General features: G+C 45.6%; 1 protein-coding gene across 1 annotated transcript in view; it reads left to right on the plus strand.

The window, feature by feature from the left end:
* ryr1b (ryanodine receptor 1b (skeletal)) overlaps positions 1 to 15977 on the plus strand; it is a 468306-nt gene that overhangs the window by 418876 nt on the left and 33453 nt on the right. Inside the window, 3 exon segments of the mRNA XM_034168593.1 lie at positions 916 to 1002; positions 9689 to 9943; positions 10043 to 10173. Coding sequence (XP_034024484.1) covers positions 916 to 1002; positions 9689 to 9943; positions 10043 to 10173 — 473 coding nt within the window.

The raw sequence follows: 15977 nt of genomic DNA on the forward strand, positions 1-15977 counted from the left end.
GACATGCTGTGGAGGGGAGCAGAGATCGATCACTAATGATTAAATGCAGAGTGGTGCATACAGAGCAAAAAGAGAAAGAAACAGTGCATCATGGGAACCCCCCAGCAGTCTACGTCTATAGCAGCATAACTAAGGGATGGTTCAGGGTCACCTGATCCAGCCCTAACTATAAGCTTTAGCAAAAAGGAAAGTTTTAAGCCTAATCTTAAAAGTAGAGAGGGTGTCTGATGGATATTCATATTCATGAATATCAACGGGTTAAACACAGGAGTTATTTAAAAAAACACACCCCATACAGTTTTCATGGAGGGGAAATGAGTTATCAAGACCAAAAACATTTTTTGTCCCAGGCTATAAACATGTTAATTTCTGCTCTAAAGTTGGACATTTTAACATGGGCTTCTATGGGAACCTGCTTGCCATTGAAGGAACTTGAACTTTTCCTTCTTCTGGGTGGCTTCATTTTTGGTTTCCAGAGGTTGGTGCTTGGAAATTAAGGACAGTTCTTGCAGGCAGTTTTGGTTCACCTGTTAAAACAGATCAACTGTGAATTGTGCCACATGGCATACCTTACATTACACTTTCTCTTGTTTTATTTCACTTTCAACTAATACATACTCTGCTCAGTGTTCTAAATATCAGTCACCCAACGCAAATAGTTACCATGGCATGAGTGCTAAAATAAAGCTTAATGATCCATCAGGTGTTACCACATGATTTACTATTTTCTAACAGGTATTTCCCTTGTGAGTTTCTTTATACACCTGCAGTGGTATCAGATCAAAAGCAGAGTTTAAGTTTTACGTCATTACCCTTTAAATATACTTGAGTAGTTATTTATTCACCAGAACCAGATCGTAAAATTTGTCTTTGGTATTACACTGAAAACTTTACAATGTCTTTGTGTCATTCCAGAACTACTTGTCTCGGAACTTCTACAACCTTCGCTTCCTGGCTCTATTCATCGCCTTCGCTCTCAATTTCATCTTGCTCTTCTATAGGGTTGGTGTAGATCTTGAGTCCAGTTTTTGTGATGTTTTACAGAAAAAACTGTCTTTCCTCCAAGATAGTTCAAATTGCACCCAGTGTTTACCTAATTTTGAGCATAAGGTGAGTTAAAAAAAAAAAAAAAAAAAAAATTAAGCAGTAACTTTGTCTGGAACCCTTTTTTTCCAGAATATTTTGTCCCACTCTCAAATTTTTGGCAAGTTTCGGCCACGCCCGCCCACCTGTTCATTCAGCCCACAGAACAAAGTGTCTGTCTCTGTTTCTGTGTTCTGTGATTATTTATTTTAGCTATTTGTTATGTAATTGTATATGTAGTTACTGTCGTATTCATTTATATACTTGCCTGGCTGTGTTCTCTGTGTTTTTAATTTAACACGTCATGTGCACTGAAACGTCATTCCCAGCTGTCAGTGAGTGGCTGGCCGGCGATCAGCTGAGAGGCGCCTTGCTGTACTGTGTGCGCTCAGACATGGCTGGTCAGTCCCCATGTGATCTTGTCTGTACATAAATATCAGCATGTCATGTCAAGTGTGCCGCCCCCACCCCAGCGCGTGCCACATGTGTTGATGGGGAGCCGACACACTGGCACGCCACATGTGTTGGGTGGAGCGAGGGGGGTGACACATACGCACACCACATGTGTTCAGGAGGCGGGAGTGCGATACACACACAAGCCACATGTGTTGGGGAGGTGGGGGTGTGATACACATGCATACCACATGTGTTGAGGGAGGAGCTGACACACTGGCACACCACATGTGTTGGGGGGAGTTCAGCACAGCCACATCCATGTGTGTTGCTTGGCAACGCCACACTCATGGGGCACTTAGAGAATTTTCACAAACAACTCGAATGTGGTCAGCTGCGCTATACTTTCTTGCCAGGAGCGCGAATAGTCCAAAGTGTCCAGCAAGCAGTGTTGGATGTTCGTGTGTTGCACCTGGAATTGGGCACTCGCAGGGCACTTGCTGTCTTTCAGCCGCTGGTGTGCGCAAGTGGTTGTAGCAATAGCTGTACGAGGTGTTTGAGGCAGCTTTGATTTTTCACGAGTAGCATTTGACTCTTCCTTTGTCCGCCATTCTGCATCAATCGTTTTATGTGTGAAGGGGCCCTTAGTGTTTGGTTTAAGCTTTTGGCTTCATATGGTCAGCAGTGGAGAATGAAATCTTTATTCTGTGTACTATGCTACGGGTGGACCTCATATATTTACACCCTTAAAAACAAGTGACCCATCGTACTTGAGGAGTAAGGGCTGACTAGCTGGAAATCCAGGTGGTGTCTTGGTGATTACTGCTCTTCAGGGTTTTTTGTACATGTTTGTACAAGCAAGACCCAACTATTAGTACGAGCTTGCCTTCTGTGACTGCATATAATGGAAACACAAATGATGCAGACCTGCGAATGTTTTTTGAGTGGTCTCAGTGGTCACTCGAACAAACAAAAACGTGGTTGCAAACCCATGAGAGATTTTTTTTTTCTTTAAATCATTTTGGATGTTTGAAGATGATGCTGATCTGGGCTTTCAGTGACTTCCAGGACATAGCCATCAGCGGTGTGTCTGTATGTGGGAGGGTCTCAGTCCATTTCAGATATTTACTTGGCCAAGTGGTTAATGCACTTGGTTTCAGTGCAGAAGGTTCCGGGTTCAAATCTCACCCCTGCCACATTTCTCCATGTAATGTGGAGTTGCGTCAGGAAGGGTGTCCGGCGTAAAACTTGTGCCAAATCAACATGCAGATCCACCTTGGATTTGCTGTGGCGACCCCGAGTGCAAACAAGGGAGCAACCGAAGGGACTTACTTTTACTTTACTTGCCACTAACTGTCTTGTCTCATGGAGCACAGTGTTTGAGGGGCAAACACATCAGAGAAGACTATATGGAGTCCTGGATTAACTGGACAAGCACATGTGTGAGGACAAAGATTCAGTTCTTCAGACTCCTGGTATTTATAGTGAGCGAATCAAAGCCAATGATACTATGGAACCAATGGTGTTTTGGGAGCTATTTTAAGGATGGACTTTATATCTGCCTGGTTGGCTTCCAGTCAGGACCTCAGACACTTCCATCAGGTGTTGGATGTACAATTAGGCAAAGCCAGAACACACTCTAAACAATCCTTTAGGGCCCCTTCACACATAACACAATTGAGGCAGAATGGCTCTCATGAGAAATCAGAGCTGCACTCACACGCCTCATACAACAGTCGCCATATTCATTCAGGCATGGCACATGCACTCTGTATTAGTGTGCCGCTTGCGCCGGGATCCCATTTGAACAGCAGAAAACGATGAGTTCGCACTGCCATCTGATCGTGTTCACAGCATTTGAACAGCATGTCGTACTCAAGTCGGACATATTGTGCCGCAGCTGAGCAGCTGCACAAAATCATTGGCCGTGTCAAACCGTGGCTGAATGACGCGATGGAGGCAGCCTTCACACCAGTGGCCAAATGCCATTGAATGTCGGACAAATGGTCATTCGACCCACTCTCGCCCGGTGTTGGCTAGAGTCTAGGTGCCACCCATAAGCATCCAACACCACTCGCGGGGCACTTAGAAAAGACGGGGCCATTTGCGCTGCTTGCATAAAAATAGAGAGCAGGCAGTGTTGTGAAAGTGTCGTGACACGGACCCACAACAGGGGGCGTTAATGAACGGACAATGGATAAGCCAAAAAGTAACAATTTAATGTTGTGAATCACACAACGATGTACAGACAATAACAATACAGTGACTGTCAATCATACACCAGGTGACGTGTGGGCAGGCTCGACGATAGAAGACGCCTGGCGAGAGAAAAGCCGGATCCACACAGCTTCCACTGCCAACGGAGCTGAAGAACACCGGAGCCGCCAAGCCCTGCGTCCCAGGTGGCCGCTGTCTTCAGCAGTCAGACCCGGTACTGCTGGCAGAGAACAGAGACAGTCCAGATGAGTGTGAGGTCGCACACTCAGTAATCCCACAGTCTGTATTCAGTAAAGGAGGGAGAACCTCCACCTCCAATCACACACTCGTGCAGCTCCTGTCTAACCACTTATCTGATTGGAGTGTGAAGCGAAGCCGTCGCTGATCACACCAAACTCCAATCCCACAGATAAGGCAAACACCACAGGATAACGGCTGCAAAAGAAGTTCAGATTATTACTCAACGTTTTGAGTCAGCAGAGAAAATTACCTGATAGGTAGTTGATTTCTCGGCGAGGAGGTGGAGTCGCAGTCCGGCCTTTATGGAGATGGTGATGAGTTGGCTGAGTGACAGCTGGTGCTGATGAAGAGTGACAGCTGTCACTCCCAGTGGCTCCGGCGCCCTCTCGTGCTTGAAGCCCGCACTCCAAGCAGGGCGCCATCTGGTGGTGGTGGGCCAGCAGTACCTCCTCTTCAGCGGCCCACACAACAGGCAGACCACTTTCGAGCTCGCTGTTCGAATGGCAGCACATTTTCTAAGTGCCCTATGAGTGTGTTACAAAGCAACACAAATGTGTGAGTGCCATCTGTGGAACACCATGGCATATCACAAACCCACACCACCACAACAGAAATGAAAATAAGAATTCAGCCCTCCTGCATGTCACAGAGCCAGCGCGGCAGCTGACCGGAGAGGCATATCACATGACACACGATCGCAACGTGCACGGTCCGTCTGTCATGTCACATCCTGACACAAAAATATCAGCGTGGCCAGCTCAACTGCCCCACAGGCAGGAGCCGTGAGCCCATCTATATGAGCACTTTGCTGCAATGAAAAGGTGGGTGTGTCGCATGACGATCACGTATTGATTGAAATGGTTACATGTGCACACACGCACTACAGCTTTGTGTTTGTCAGTGGACCATGATTGACATGTGATCACGTCATGTGTTGGATGACATTCAAAATCATGCAGGGGAGGGGCCTGACCACCAGCCATTGCCAGTTCAGCGGTCCTGCATCGTGCGCTGTGCCACATCACAGCTGACTGCGGCGTCAGTTCAATACAATGCTGGGGACACATATTGTCACATGTGCTTGGGTCACCCATGTGCAAGGCACAGTGCTGCATGTGTCTCCAAACGATGACGACATGGGAAAAAATAAAAACAAAATGGACTTCCCCAACCACATCTTAGCGCACACGGCAATGACCAAGCAGTCAAAGTTGCACCTGACCTCCGCGCCATTGCTACGTAGAGCTGGGAAACACACCATGCAGAATTTCGTCTAACGAGACACCACGTGAGGCGCATGCATCGGCGGGCACTTCTTACATTGTTCACCCCTAATTCCAGTGAAGTTGGGACATTGTGTGAAATGTAAATAAAAACAGAATACAATGATTTGCAAATCCTCTTCAACCTATATTCACTTAAATACACCACAAAGACAAGATATTTAATGTTCAAACTGATTTTTTTTTGTTTTTGTGCAAATATTTTCTCATTTTGAAATGGATCCCTGCAATACATTTCAAAAAAGCTGGGGCAGGGGTAACAAAAGTTGACGAATGGGAAAGTTGACGAATGCTCAGACAACACCTGTTTGGAACATTCCACAGGTGAACAGGTTAACTGGAAACAGGTGAGTGTCATGATTGGGTATAAAAGGGGCAACCCCAAAATGTCAGCCGTTCACAAGCAAAGATGGGGCGAGGATCACCACTTTGTGAACAACTGCGTGAAAAGATAGTCCAACAGTTTAAGAACAATGTTTCTCAACATTCAATTGCAAGGAATTTAGGGATTCCATCATCTACAGTCCATAATATAATCAGAAGATTCAGAGAATCTGGAGAACTTTCTACATGTAAGCGGCAAGGCCGAAAACCAACATTAAATGCCCGTGACCTTCAATCCCTCAGGTGGCACTGCATTATAAACCGACATCATTGTGTAAACAAAGGATCTTACCACGTGGGCTCAGGAACACTTCAGAAAACCATTGTCAGTTAACACAGTTTGTCGCTACATCTACAAGTGCAAGTTAAAACTCTACGGTGGTGGGCACAGCTAACCAAAATGTTAGCTTCGATAACAGATAATCAGCTAACTGAAAAGTTATCTTTTATAAAGCTAAACCAATAAACCACCCAAAAATTTATCGGATAAATATCAGCTTATGCAAACAATGCTAAACATAACAAACGATCTAGCAAATAGGTACCATATAGAATTTGGGGAAGAAAAAAGCAAAGTTATGACAATAGGAAAACCAAAAGATGATACAAATTTCTACATAGGACCCAAGAAACTGGAAAAATCTGTAAATTACAAATACCTAGGGAAAATAATCAACAATATCAACAAACAAACCGACCAAATAGAAGAAGCAAAAAAGAAAGCAGAAGGAGCCTTACAAACCATCCTACAAATACTACTTCCAACTTACTTACTTACAAAAAAGGATAAATACAGTAGGATCAGACCTAATGAAAAGTATAATCAACAACAACAGTAAACCATGGAAAAGGGAAGTCAACAAGATTAGGGAAAAACTGCAAATAATGGATCAAACAAGCAAAGGAGATATAAAAAGGAAAATAGGTGAACAGCTAATGAAGAATATCAAAGAACAAGGAGAGATCAAATCTAAAGTAAAACACTACATTGAAAATGTAAAAATGTTGGAAATAGGAAAAAGGAAACCCTACCTGGACAAACTGAACAGGATGGAAGCACACAGCATCATGATGGCAAGAACAAGAATGCTGGCAGTAAAATGCAACTATAGGAATAAATATGCTAGTGTATCCTGTAGGTTCTGTAATGCTGAGGAGGAAACCCAAAAACATATACTAGAAGAATGCCAGCAAATCAATAGGCCAGAGTACCCAAAAGTAACAACTGAGGATATCTTTGAAGAGGATACAACCAAACTAAGAGAAACTGCGAAAGCCCTAAATGGATCGAGGAAAATCTAAAATACTAATGTGCTGCTCCCCCCTCAAAATGGTAGGGTAGCACCCAGCAGACCTGGGAACGCACATGAGACGAGATGAGAGCTAACCGATAACTTCCAGTACACTACTAACAAGCTCATTTTGAATTTTAACACCACGATCGCTTCTGGTAGCATCAAAGGTGATCACAGACCCAAACAAGGAGTCGGCACTTCTGTCTTTGAACGCCCTGCCCACTGCTGGAAGGTCCTGCTTGCTACATAGCTTACAGCAGAGAAGCAGTTGGGAGGAGCAGCAAAGCTCAACTCTCTACTCAGTAACAGCTTCACTGTGAGGCAGAGGTCTTGGAAAATAAAGCAGCGCTGACTTATGGTTTTGAGTTATAAATAAAATTAATACCGATAGAATAACTCCATTAATGTCAATTCTGTCATTTGTACAAAGTTAAAATATAACATATATCTTTTAATTTAAATAATGCACTAGTTTTGTCACAAACACCCACAGATGCCAAAGGGATTATGGGTAAAATGTGCCTCTGCTAACACTGATTAGTTGACTCATTCATTCTATGTAAAAACCAACATGTTAATGTGACGTGTGTGTTGGTGTTGACATATAAATGTGCTTTTGTAAAATATGCCATTTTTTAATTTGTAAAAAAAAGGCTTTTGCAAAGAAAAAAAGACAAGTTGTAATGAGACAACCATCTGATATAACCCGTGTCAAAATAAATAGAACACTGCCATCTACTGGTGCCCAGATGCTCAGTACTTAGGGCGAATACTGCCACATACACAGTACTGGCCAGTAGATGGTAGTAGAGACTGTGAAAACTTGCCAAAAAAAAATTCCAGATAATTCGTGTCTGCTACATTTAAGATGTGTGGAGTTTAGTAAACGCAAACTGAATTTCAGACATCTTATATATTACTATTATATATATTATAATATATATTATATATATATTACTCTGGAACAAAGATGACAGACAGTGTTTGACATAAGCAGGATTCTAAAGCGCAAACAGGAATCGATTGCAATGATTCCAAATGAAAATAATGGAGAAGCAACCTGGGCTTCTTCTGGCATTTCTGACATACATAAAACAAACATATATATCTATATACGAAGAGAATATATTCACGAGAGTTTTAGGCACAATATACAAAGAGTTTAATGCTGTTGTCTGTGTGGAGCCTGATCAGAGCATCTCAAATACATTTCTTCTGTCATGAATGTACTGATATTACCCATAATGCACTGGGCACAGCATGTCCACACTAAAACCTTCAAAATTAATACATTACTTTAAAACTAAAACATATTTTCACTTTGTAAAACGTAAGACGTAATGTTAATTTAAATAACTTGTCTGAAACTAGTTTGGCTAAAATTTTAACCATAAGTTAAAACTGTATGCCTCTGGATGACTTGGGTGATATTGCCAGCGTATCAGTATGGGGTCAAAATAAATTAGCTTTTTTCTTTTCTATGACCAGCTCTCCTTTGCTTGCAGAGGATAGAGTGGTTTCTCCTCTGTTTGCAGAGGATGGAACTGCACATCTACTACAAAACATTTAACAGGTAGGTACACAACTGATTTTAGACTTCATAAACATTTGTAACTGTTAAGCTTTGTTTGCTATGTCTGCAAAAGTATGTTAGCGGGCTAAAAATTATCGGACCAAAACTTATCGGAAGATAATTGGTCCGTTGATAGTTTACAAAGTTGTCTGAAAAGCTAATCCGATAATGAAAACATTATCTTCGATGGTTAGCGGATTTGCGGAACTCTACCATGCAAAGCGAAAGCCACACATTAACAACATCCAGAAACGCGTGGATGTGTGGCAATGTGACAACGGAGACCCCGGACTGTTGAACAACTGAAGTTGTACATCAAGCAAGACTGGGAAACAGTTCCACCAACAAAGCTTCAACAATTAGTGTCCTCAGTTCCCAAACACTTATTGAGTGTTAGAAGGAATGGTGACGTAACACAGTGGTAAAAATACCACTGTCCAAGCTTTTTTGAAACGTGTTGCAGGCATCCATTTTAAAATGAGCAAACATTTGCACAAAAACAATAAAGTTTATCAGTTATCATTGTATTCTGTTTTTATTTACATTTTACACACGTCCCAACTTCATTGAAATTGGGGTTGTAATAAATAAAACCACATATCACCTTTCCAATGCGGTCAGCAGCGCTTCAGTGCGCACTGGCCAGGGGGTCCTGCGGAGCTGGCTCATGTGATGATGATATGAACGCATCAGGTCATTCATGAAAAGAAGAAAAAGTAACCCTTGTCAGTTCAGTGCTTCTACGTTTATGTCCAGGATAAATCTGTGTTCACGTGCATGAGCCGGTCTCCCCGGGATTGGGCATGTCTGTCTGACCATGTGTACCTCCCAACAGCAGGTGGAATTTTTTGCCGTTCACCAAAATGTTTTTTTTTTTTGTTTTTACTTTTTTCAGATGGTTTCTGCCTCTTTCGCCCAACTTCGTATTATGTGTGAAGGGGCCGTTATGGATCTTTGCACCCTGTGCTGTCTACTTTTAGATATTAGTTTTATAGTGTTATTTATTTGTATAGTCAAGCTTTTTGAATTGTACATTAATGAAATGTATCTACAGTATATTGTCTGCATAAGGGAACAAAATTAAAAATGTGACCATTTATTGAAAATTAATTCATTAAAAATGTTTTAAGATCTCTTTACATCATTTATTCTGCACACATAAAATATACTCAAATGACTGAAAATGGTTTGCAGGACTCATGTCATTTTGGTGTCTCCAGGTGTCTGACAGCCCCCCTGGTGAGGAGGAGTATGAGAGCTCTGGTCTGTTTGAGGGTTCTGGCCTGTTTGAAGGCTCCGGTGCTGAGGAGGAGGGCTCTGGATTAGATGAGGGAGGAGAAGATGATGATGATGAAGGACCCTTGTATTACTTCTTGGAGGAGAGCACTGGTTACATGGAACCTGCCATGGCCTTCCTTGGTATCACCCACACCATCATCTCTTTCCTCTGCATCATCGGATACAACTGCCTCAAGGTGCGGGACATTTATTCTGCTGTCCAGAGGACACAACTGTCCACCTGTGCTCTTTGTCTGTGTGTGGACTTTATGCAGTTTGTGTCTCTGCCCCACCAGGTCCCTCTGGTTATCTTCAAGCGAGAAAAGGAGCTGGCCAGGAAGCTCGAGTTTGATGGTGTCTATGTAACTGAGCAGCCTGAGGATGATGACATCAAGGGCCAGTGGGACAGACTTGTGCTCAACACACCGTAAGAGCTGTGTAACGTTTCTCAAAGAATGGATGTTTGTTCAGTAATGCTGTTAATTTTTTTTTACCCTCGATTCGCAGTCTCAGTTTACTGTGATTTCTCCAACCTGGTCTCATGGCAAGTCGTGATTCAGCAGCACGAAATATACTGTAATGATCATAGTTCTAATGTTCACGTTGTCACGCAAGGGTTAACTGTTCTCGAGTTGGGAGGGGGAGTGAGGGTGTGGTGAGCAGGAAGAGAAAAAAGAGAAAAAAAGAAGGTGTCGTCAGCGTGAGTTGTGGCTGCAACAGCAACTCTGTTGTCTTTGGTGTGTTAAAAATAAAAGCTCTGGAAGAGAACCATGGTCCTTGGCTGACTCACTGCAGCGAGGATATTACATTGGTGTCAGAAGCTCGGAATTTGCCCACTGCATGAGCCACTGCTTTAAGCGGGGGGAGAAGATGTCCTCTAGCTCGAGTGCCCGGCTGCAGGTAAAGAAGGAGGCCGATGAATGCGCAATAGACATTCCAGAAAACACCGTGATTGCCTCGGAGTGCTGGAGTTCACAGCGGCTGGACAGCACTGTTACCCGCCGTCGGGACGCCATGCAGCCCACTCTTGAATGCAGCGCGGGACCTGAGACTAACAAAGATGGCGGTGCCCAGCAGCTCTTTGTCACCCGCTCCACGACACCGCTGTTCTCTGGCAGAGGGAGCTGGGAAGCTTACCGGGCACAGTTCGAACTGTTAGCAGCCACTGCGGGCTGGTCTGAGAAGATTAAAGGCCATCCGGGGTATCTGGCAAGGAAGCTGCGTTGGTCTGTATGAACGGCAGCAGGTAGAACTGTGGCAGGTTCTGTGGGAATTTAAGGACATTTTTGCACTCAGTGACAATGAAGTTGGCCTCACACACCTGGCGGAGCACAACATTGACACTGGGGATGCACGGCCCATCAAAGTGCGACCCCGTCGCTTGCCTATGATTCGACAGGAGGCTGCTGATCGTGAGGTTCAAGCCATGCTGGAGGCGGGCATAATCGAGCCCTCAGACAGCCCATGGTCTTCGGCTGTGGTCATGGTCCCTAAAAAGAATAGCTCAAGGTGGAGGTTTTGCGTGGATTATAGGCCCCTAAACAAGGTGACAAAAAAAGACTGTTACCCCCTTCCCCGAGTTGATGAGACCCTGGATTTGGTGTCCGGCTCCTCATGGTTCTCTTCACTGGACCTGCGCAGTGGGTATTGGCAGGTGCCCATCACCCAGGAATCCAGGCCAAAGACAGCATTCAGCACCACCAGGGGACATTGGCAGTTCAAGGTTCTCAGCTTTGGACTGTGTAACGCGCCTGGGACATTCGAGAGGCTTATGGACAATGTTCTGGCCAAGGTTCCTCGACAGGAGTGCTTAGTGTACCTGGACGATGTCCTCGTCCATGGGAGGTCCTTCGAGGCTGCGCTGGACTCCCTGAGGCTGGTGCTGGGAAGGATTGCTGCTGCCGGGTTGAAGTTGCACCCGGAGAAGTGTCACTTTATGCAGCGGGAGGTGGAGTTCCTTGGCCACAAAGTGAGCAGCGAAGGCATCAGCACGCTCCAGGTGAAAATTCAGGCTATCTGGGACTGGCCAGTCCCAGATAACCAGAAGCACCTCAAGAGTTTTCTCGGGCTGGCCTCTTACTATCGGAGGTTCATGAAGGGTTTTTCCTGCATTGGAGCCCCTCTTTTCCGTCTCCTCCAGAACAACCAGCCTTTCATGTGGACACCAAACTGCCAAGAGGCATTTTCTACCCTTAAGCAAGCTCTCACAAATGCCCCTGTTCTCATCACACCGGATCCCACTTTGCCATTCTTGCTGGATACGGATGCCAGTGATGTGGGAATGGGAGCAGTATTGGCGCAGGTGGGTCCTGAAGGGGAGCGGGTGGTGGCATATTTCAGCCGCGTTTTCAATAAGAGTGAGAGACGCTATTGTGTGACCAGACGTGAGCTTCTTGCTGTTGTTTTGGCTGCCCGGCACTTCAAGTATTATTTATGTGGCGTACCCTTCACAATCAGGACTGATCATGCAGCCCTTCAGTGGCTGGTATCTTTCAGGGAGCCGGAAGGCCAGGTTGCAAGGTGGCTGGAGGAGTTGCAGTCTTTTCACTTCATTGTCGTGCATCGACCAGGGGCCCAGCACGCCAATGCTGATGCCCTGTCCCGGCGTCCATGTGCAGTGGACGGTTGCAGCTACTGCGACCGCAGGGATGCCAGGGAAATGGAACTCAGGGGGGTGGGGTTGGCTGCTGAACAAACATGCTGCTTTCTAGAGGTTGTTGGGGCTGCGGATTGGGCCTCTCAGCAGGAAAACGACAAAGAGTTGAAATGTGTGCGGCAGTGGGTCCAAAGCGGGGTCAGACCATCCTGGGAGGGGGTGATGGGCCTGTCGGGGACTGTTAAGGGCCTGTGGAGTAAGTTTAGCATGTTACGCATGCTAGATGGGGTACTCCAGCGAGCATGGAAGGAGCCTGCCACAGGGGAAGAGAGATGGCAGGTAGTGGTCCCCAGAACCCTTAGACAGATAGTGCTGAAGGCGTGCCATGGGGGCACAGGCTCAGGACACTTCGGGAGTACTAAGACCCTCCGTCGGCTGCGCCAGGGGTTCTACTGGGGTCAACATCGCCGTGATGTCGAGGATTTCTGTCGGCACTGCGATGATTGTGCAGCCTATAAAGGACCCCTTGATCAGTCCCGGGCCCCTCTACAGCAGCAAGCAGTTGGGGAGCCCATGGAGAGGGTAGCGGTGGACATCATGGGCCCCTTTCCAGTGTCTGACAGAGGAAATACGTATGTGCTCTGTGCGATGGACTACTTTACAAAATGGCCAGAAGCTTATGCTCTGCCGGATCAAGAAGCAGAAACAGTGGCAGACGCCCTGTTGGAGGGCATGTTCAGCCGGTTTGGAACACCTGACATAATCCACAGTGACCAGGGCCGGAACTTCGAGTCCAAGGTTTTCACAGCTTTGTGTGACCGGTTGAATGTGCAGAAAACACGCACCACACCATTACATCCACAGAGTGACGGGTTTGTGGAGCGTTTTAACCGCACAATGCAGCAGCAGCTAGCAATCCTTACTGCCACCCACCAGCGCGACTGGGACAGACACATTCCCCTGGTTTTGATGGCCTACCGCTCTGCTGTCCAGAGCTCTACAAACTGTACCCCTGCCATGCTGATGCTGGCTAGGGAAATCCGGACACCAGCTGAGCTGGTTTTTGGGCGGCCACCAGACACAACACAGGACCCACCAGGGCCGGAGTATGCAAGAAAGCTGCAAGATCGTCTCGAGATAGCCCACACGTTTGCCAGGGACCAGCTGGAGAAGGCTGGCATGAGACAAAAGAGGAATTACGATTTGAGGAGCAAGGGCAGAAGTTTTACGGCCAGTGAACTGGTTTGGGTCTATTCGCCCAAACGTAAGAAGGGGCGTTGTCCAAAACTGGACAGTCACTGGGTTGGCCCATGCAGGGTGCTAGAGCGTGTCGGGGAGGTGGTTTATAGGGTTCAGGTGCCCCCAAAGGGCAGGAAAGTAGCCCTCCACCGGGATAGATTGGCACCCTATAGGGGAGGGGCTCTCCCTTCATTTGAACAAAGTTCTGCCCCACTCTGTAGCCCAGAACGATCAGCAGGACCAGATTCCCCAGTCCCATTTCCAGTGACATCCACTATGTCTCTGCTGCCATCTGGGAATGAGCGTGGGCCAGCCCCACGCAGGCCACAAAGACAGAGACGGAGACCTCCACGGTTTGGGGATTATTTGTTGACCCCTCGAGGGCGAGGGGCTTCATAAAGGGGGGGGCAGTGTAATGATCATAGTTCTAATGTTCACGTTGTCACGCAAGGGTTAACTGTTCTCGAGTTGGGAGGGGGAGTGAGGGTGTGTTGAGCAGGAAGAGAAAAAAGAGAAAAAAAGAAGGTGTCGTCAGCGTGAGTTGTGGCTGCAACAGCAACTCTGTTGTCTTTGGTGTGTTAAAAATAAAAGCTCTGGAAGAGAACCATGGTCCTTGGCTGACTCACTGCAGCGAGGATATTACAATACATTAATCTATTGGTTCATGATATTGTAATGAAAAGCGCCTCATTTTCGTCATGGCAGCACGAATTCATTCTAATTCATTCCGTGATGGCTGCACGAAATTAAACACAGACATTGTGCAAAAGAATTCCATTTACGATGTCTTAAAACAGAGCGTAAGGCATTCAAAGAAGTTAACCGAGACAGTTTCAGTTCAGATTGGAGGACATTACAGTCAGAGGGAGCAGAAAAACTGAAAGCTTTCTTTCCCGTTTCACAAATAAAATACAGTCATCTTGGTCATTGTGGGTTGTAATGATGTGTGGAAAAAAACAGATTACTTGTATAATTTAAAGACACAGGCATTGTGCAAAAGAATTCCATTCACGATCTCTTAAAACAGAGCGGAAGGCATTCAAAGACGTTAACCCAGACAGTTTCATTTCAGACTGGAGGACATTCCAATCAGAGGTAGCAGTAAAACTGAAAGTTTTCTTTCCTGTTTCAGTGGGAGCACGAGGTGCACGGAAACATAACATGTTGTTCGAGCACAGAGGGTAATGGCTTTCAGATCTTTGAAGTAAAGTGGATAAATTGGTCAGAACCAGTCCAGTCACAGTTTTGTAAACCAGCGTCATCCAATGTGTGTATCGCCTTACAGTCAAAGAGGGCATGCCAGCTTTGGCATACAACTCACAGTGGTGTGTGAGGCAGTGACAGCCAGTGATGAATCTCAAGGCACAATGCTACAGAGGGGTCAGGGACTGTAGACATTATATTATACGACATTGCTGTAGTCCGGTAAGAGCAGGGGCTTAGTCTTCCACCACTCATAAAGCAGTGCATGAACAATCTTAAGTGTCATTGCTAGATGGCTCGTGATGCGCTTGTCATTTTTATGCCCAGTGCCAAGTTTTCTTCAATAGCAAATGTTCTTGCACTTGTCATTGTGCCCATGGGCATGGTCATCTGAAAATTGTCTAGTCAAACACAAAAGTTGCCACATGTTTTTTTTTTAATCATCCATCATCGGAAAGCTTTTGTGCTCTAGTCCAGCTAAAACCAGATCAAAAGTGCAGCGCAGTGAATTTGTGATAAACACAATACTCATGAACCCTATGGGCACTACCACAGCACCCAAGATACCAGAGGCTCATGGTGACCATGCACCTCAGGCTTCCTAAACGGTCCTGCCCACCACACACAAGTTTGATTCAGGTTACATGTCAAGGAGTGCTATCCTATGCATAGAAGTGGGACCTTGTCCCTATCCCATGTGGAACAATACACTGCAGAGGCCACCCCACACAATGGAGGGGGCAGTGGAATAGCCACACCAATATCCTGGACAAGAGCAGGAACTAACTGATTTTATTTGTGAAAGTAACAATCAACAGCAGAGTTTAATGTCTGATTGCAAGATTTTGACTTTAGCATCATCATCATCCAGGGTTACGCATGGGTCCGATAGACTTCAGAGCCTGTGTTGGGTATTTTCTCCTCCAAACATTTTTAAAACCTTTAACAAGACAAACAGAGTCAAGAAACACCAGTGAGACAGAAAGTCAAATTTTACGCGCGGAGTGCAGTCAGGCTGTACACCAAGGCTACACTAAAGTCTGGCCTGCTTTTCCGCTCTTTTTATTAAGAGACGCCCTCATCACATAAACAAAAAACTTGTCCTAAGGGTGGGGGTGATGACGCAAGACAAGTTTCTTCCCATAACATAAACGCATACGTCAATAAGTGCAGCTGTAAGGAAGAACACTTTC

The sequence above is a fragment of the Thalassophryne amazonica genome, chromosome 4, assembly GCF_902500255.1.
Source record: "Thalassophryne amazonica chromosome 4, fThaAma1.1, whole genome shotgun sequence".
NCBI classification, from domain to species: domain Eukaryota; kingdom Metazoa; phylum Chordata; class Actinopteri; order Batrachoidiformes; family Batrachoididae; genus Thalassophryne; species Thalassophryne amazonica.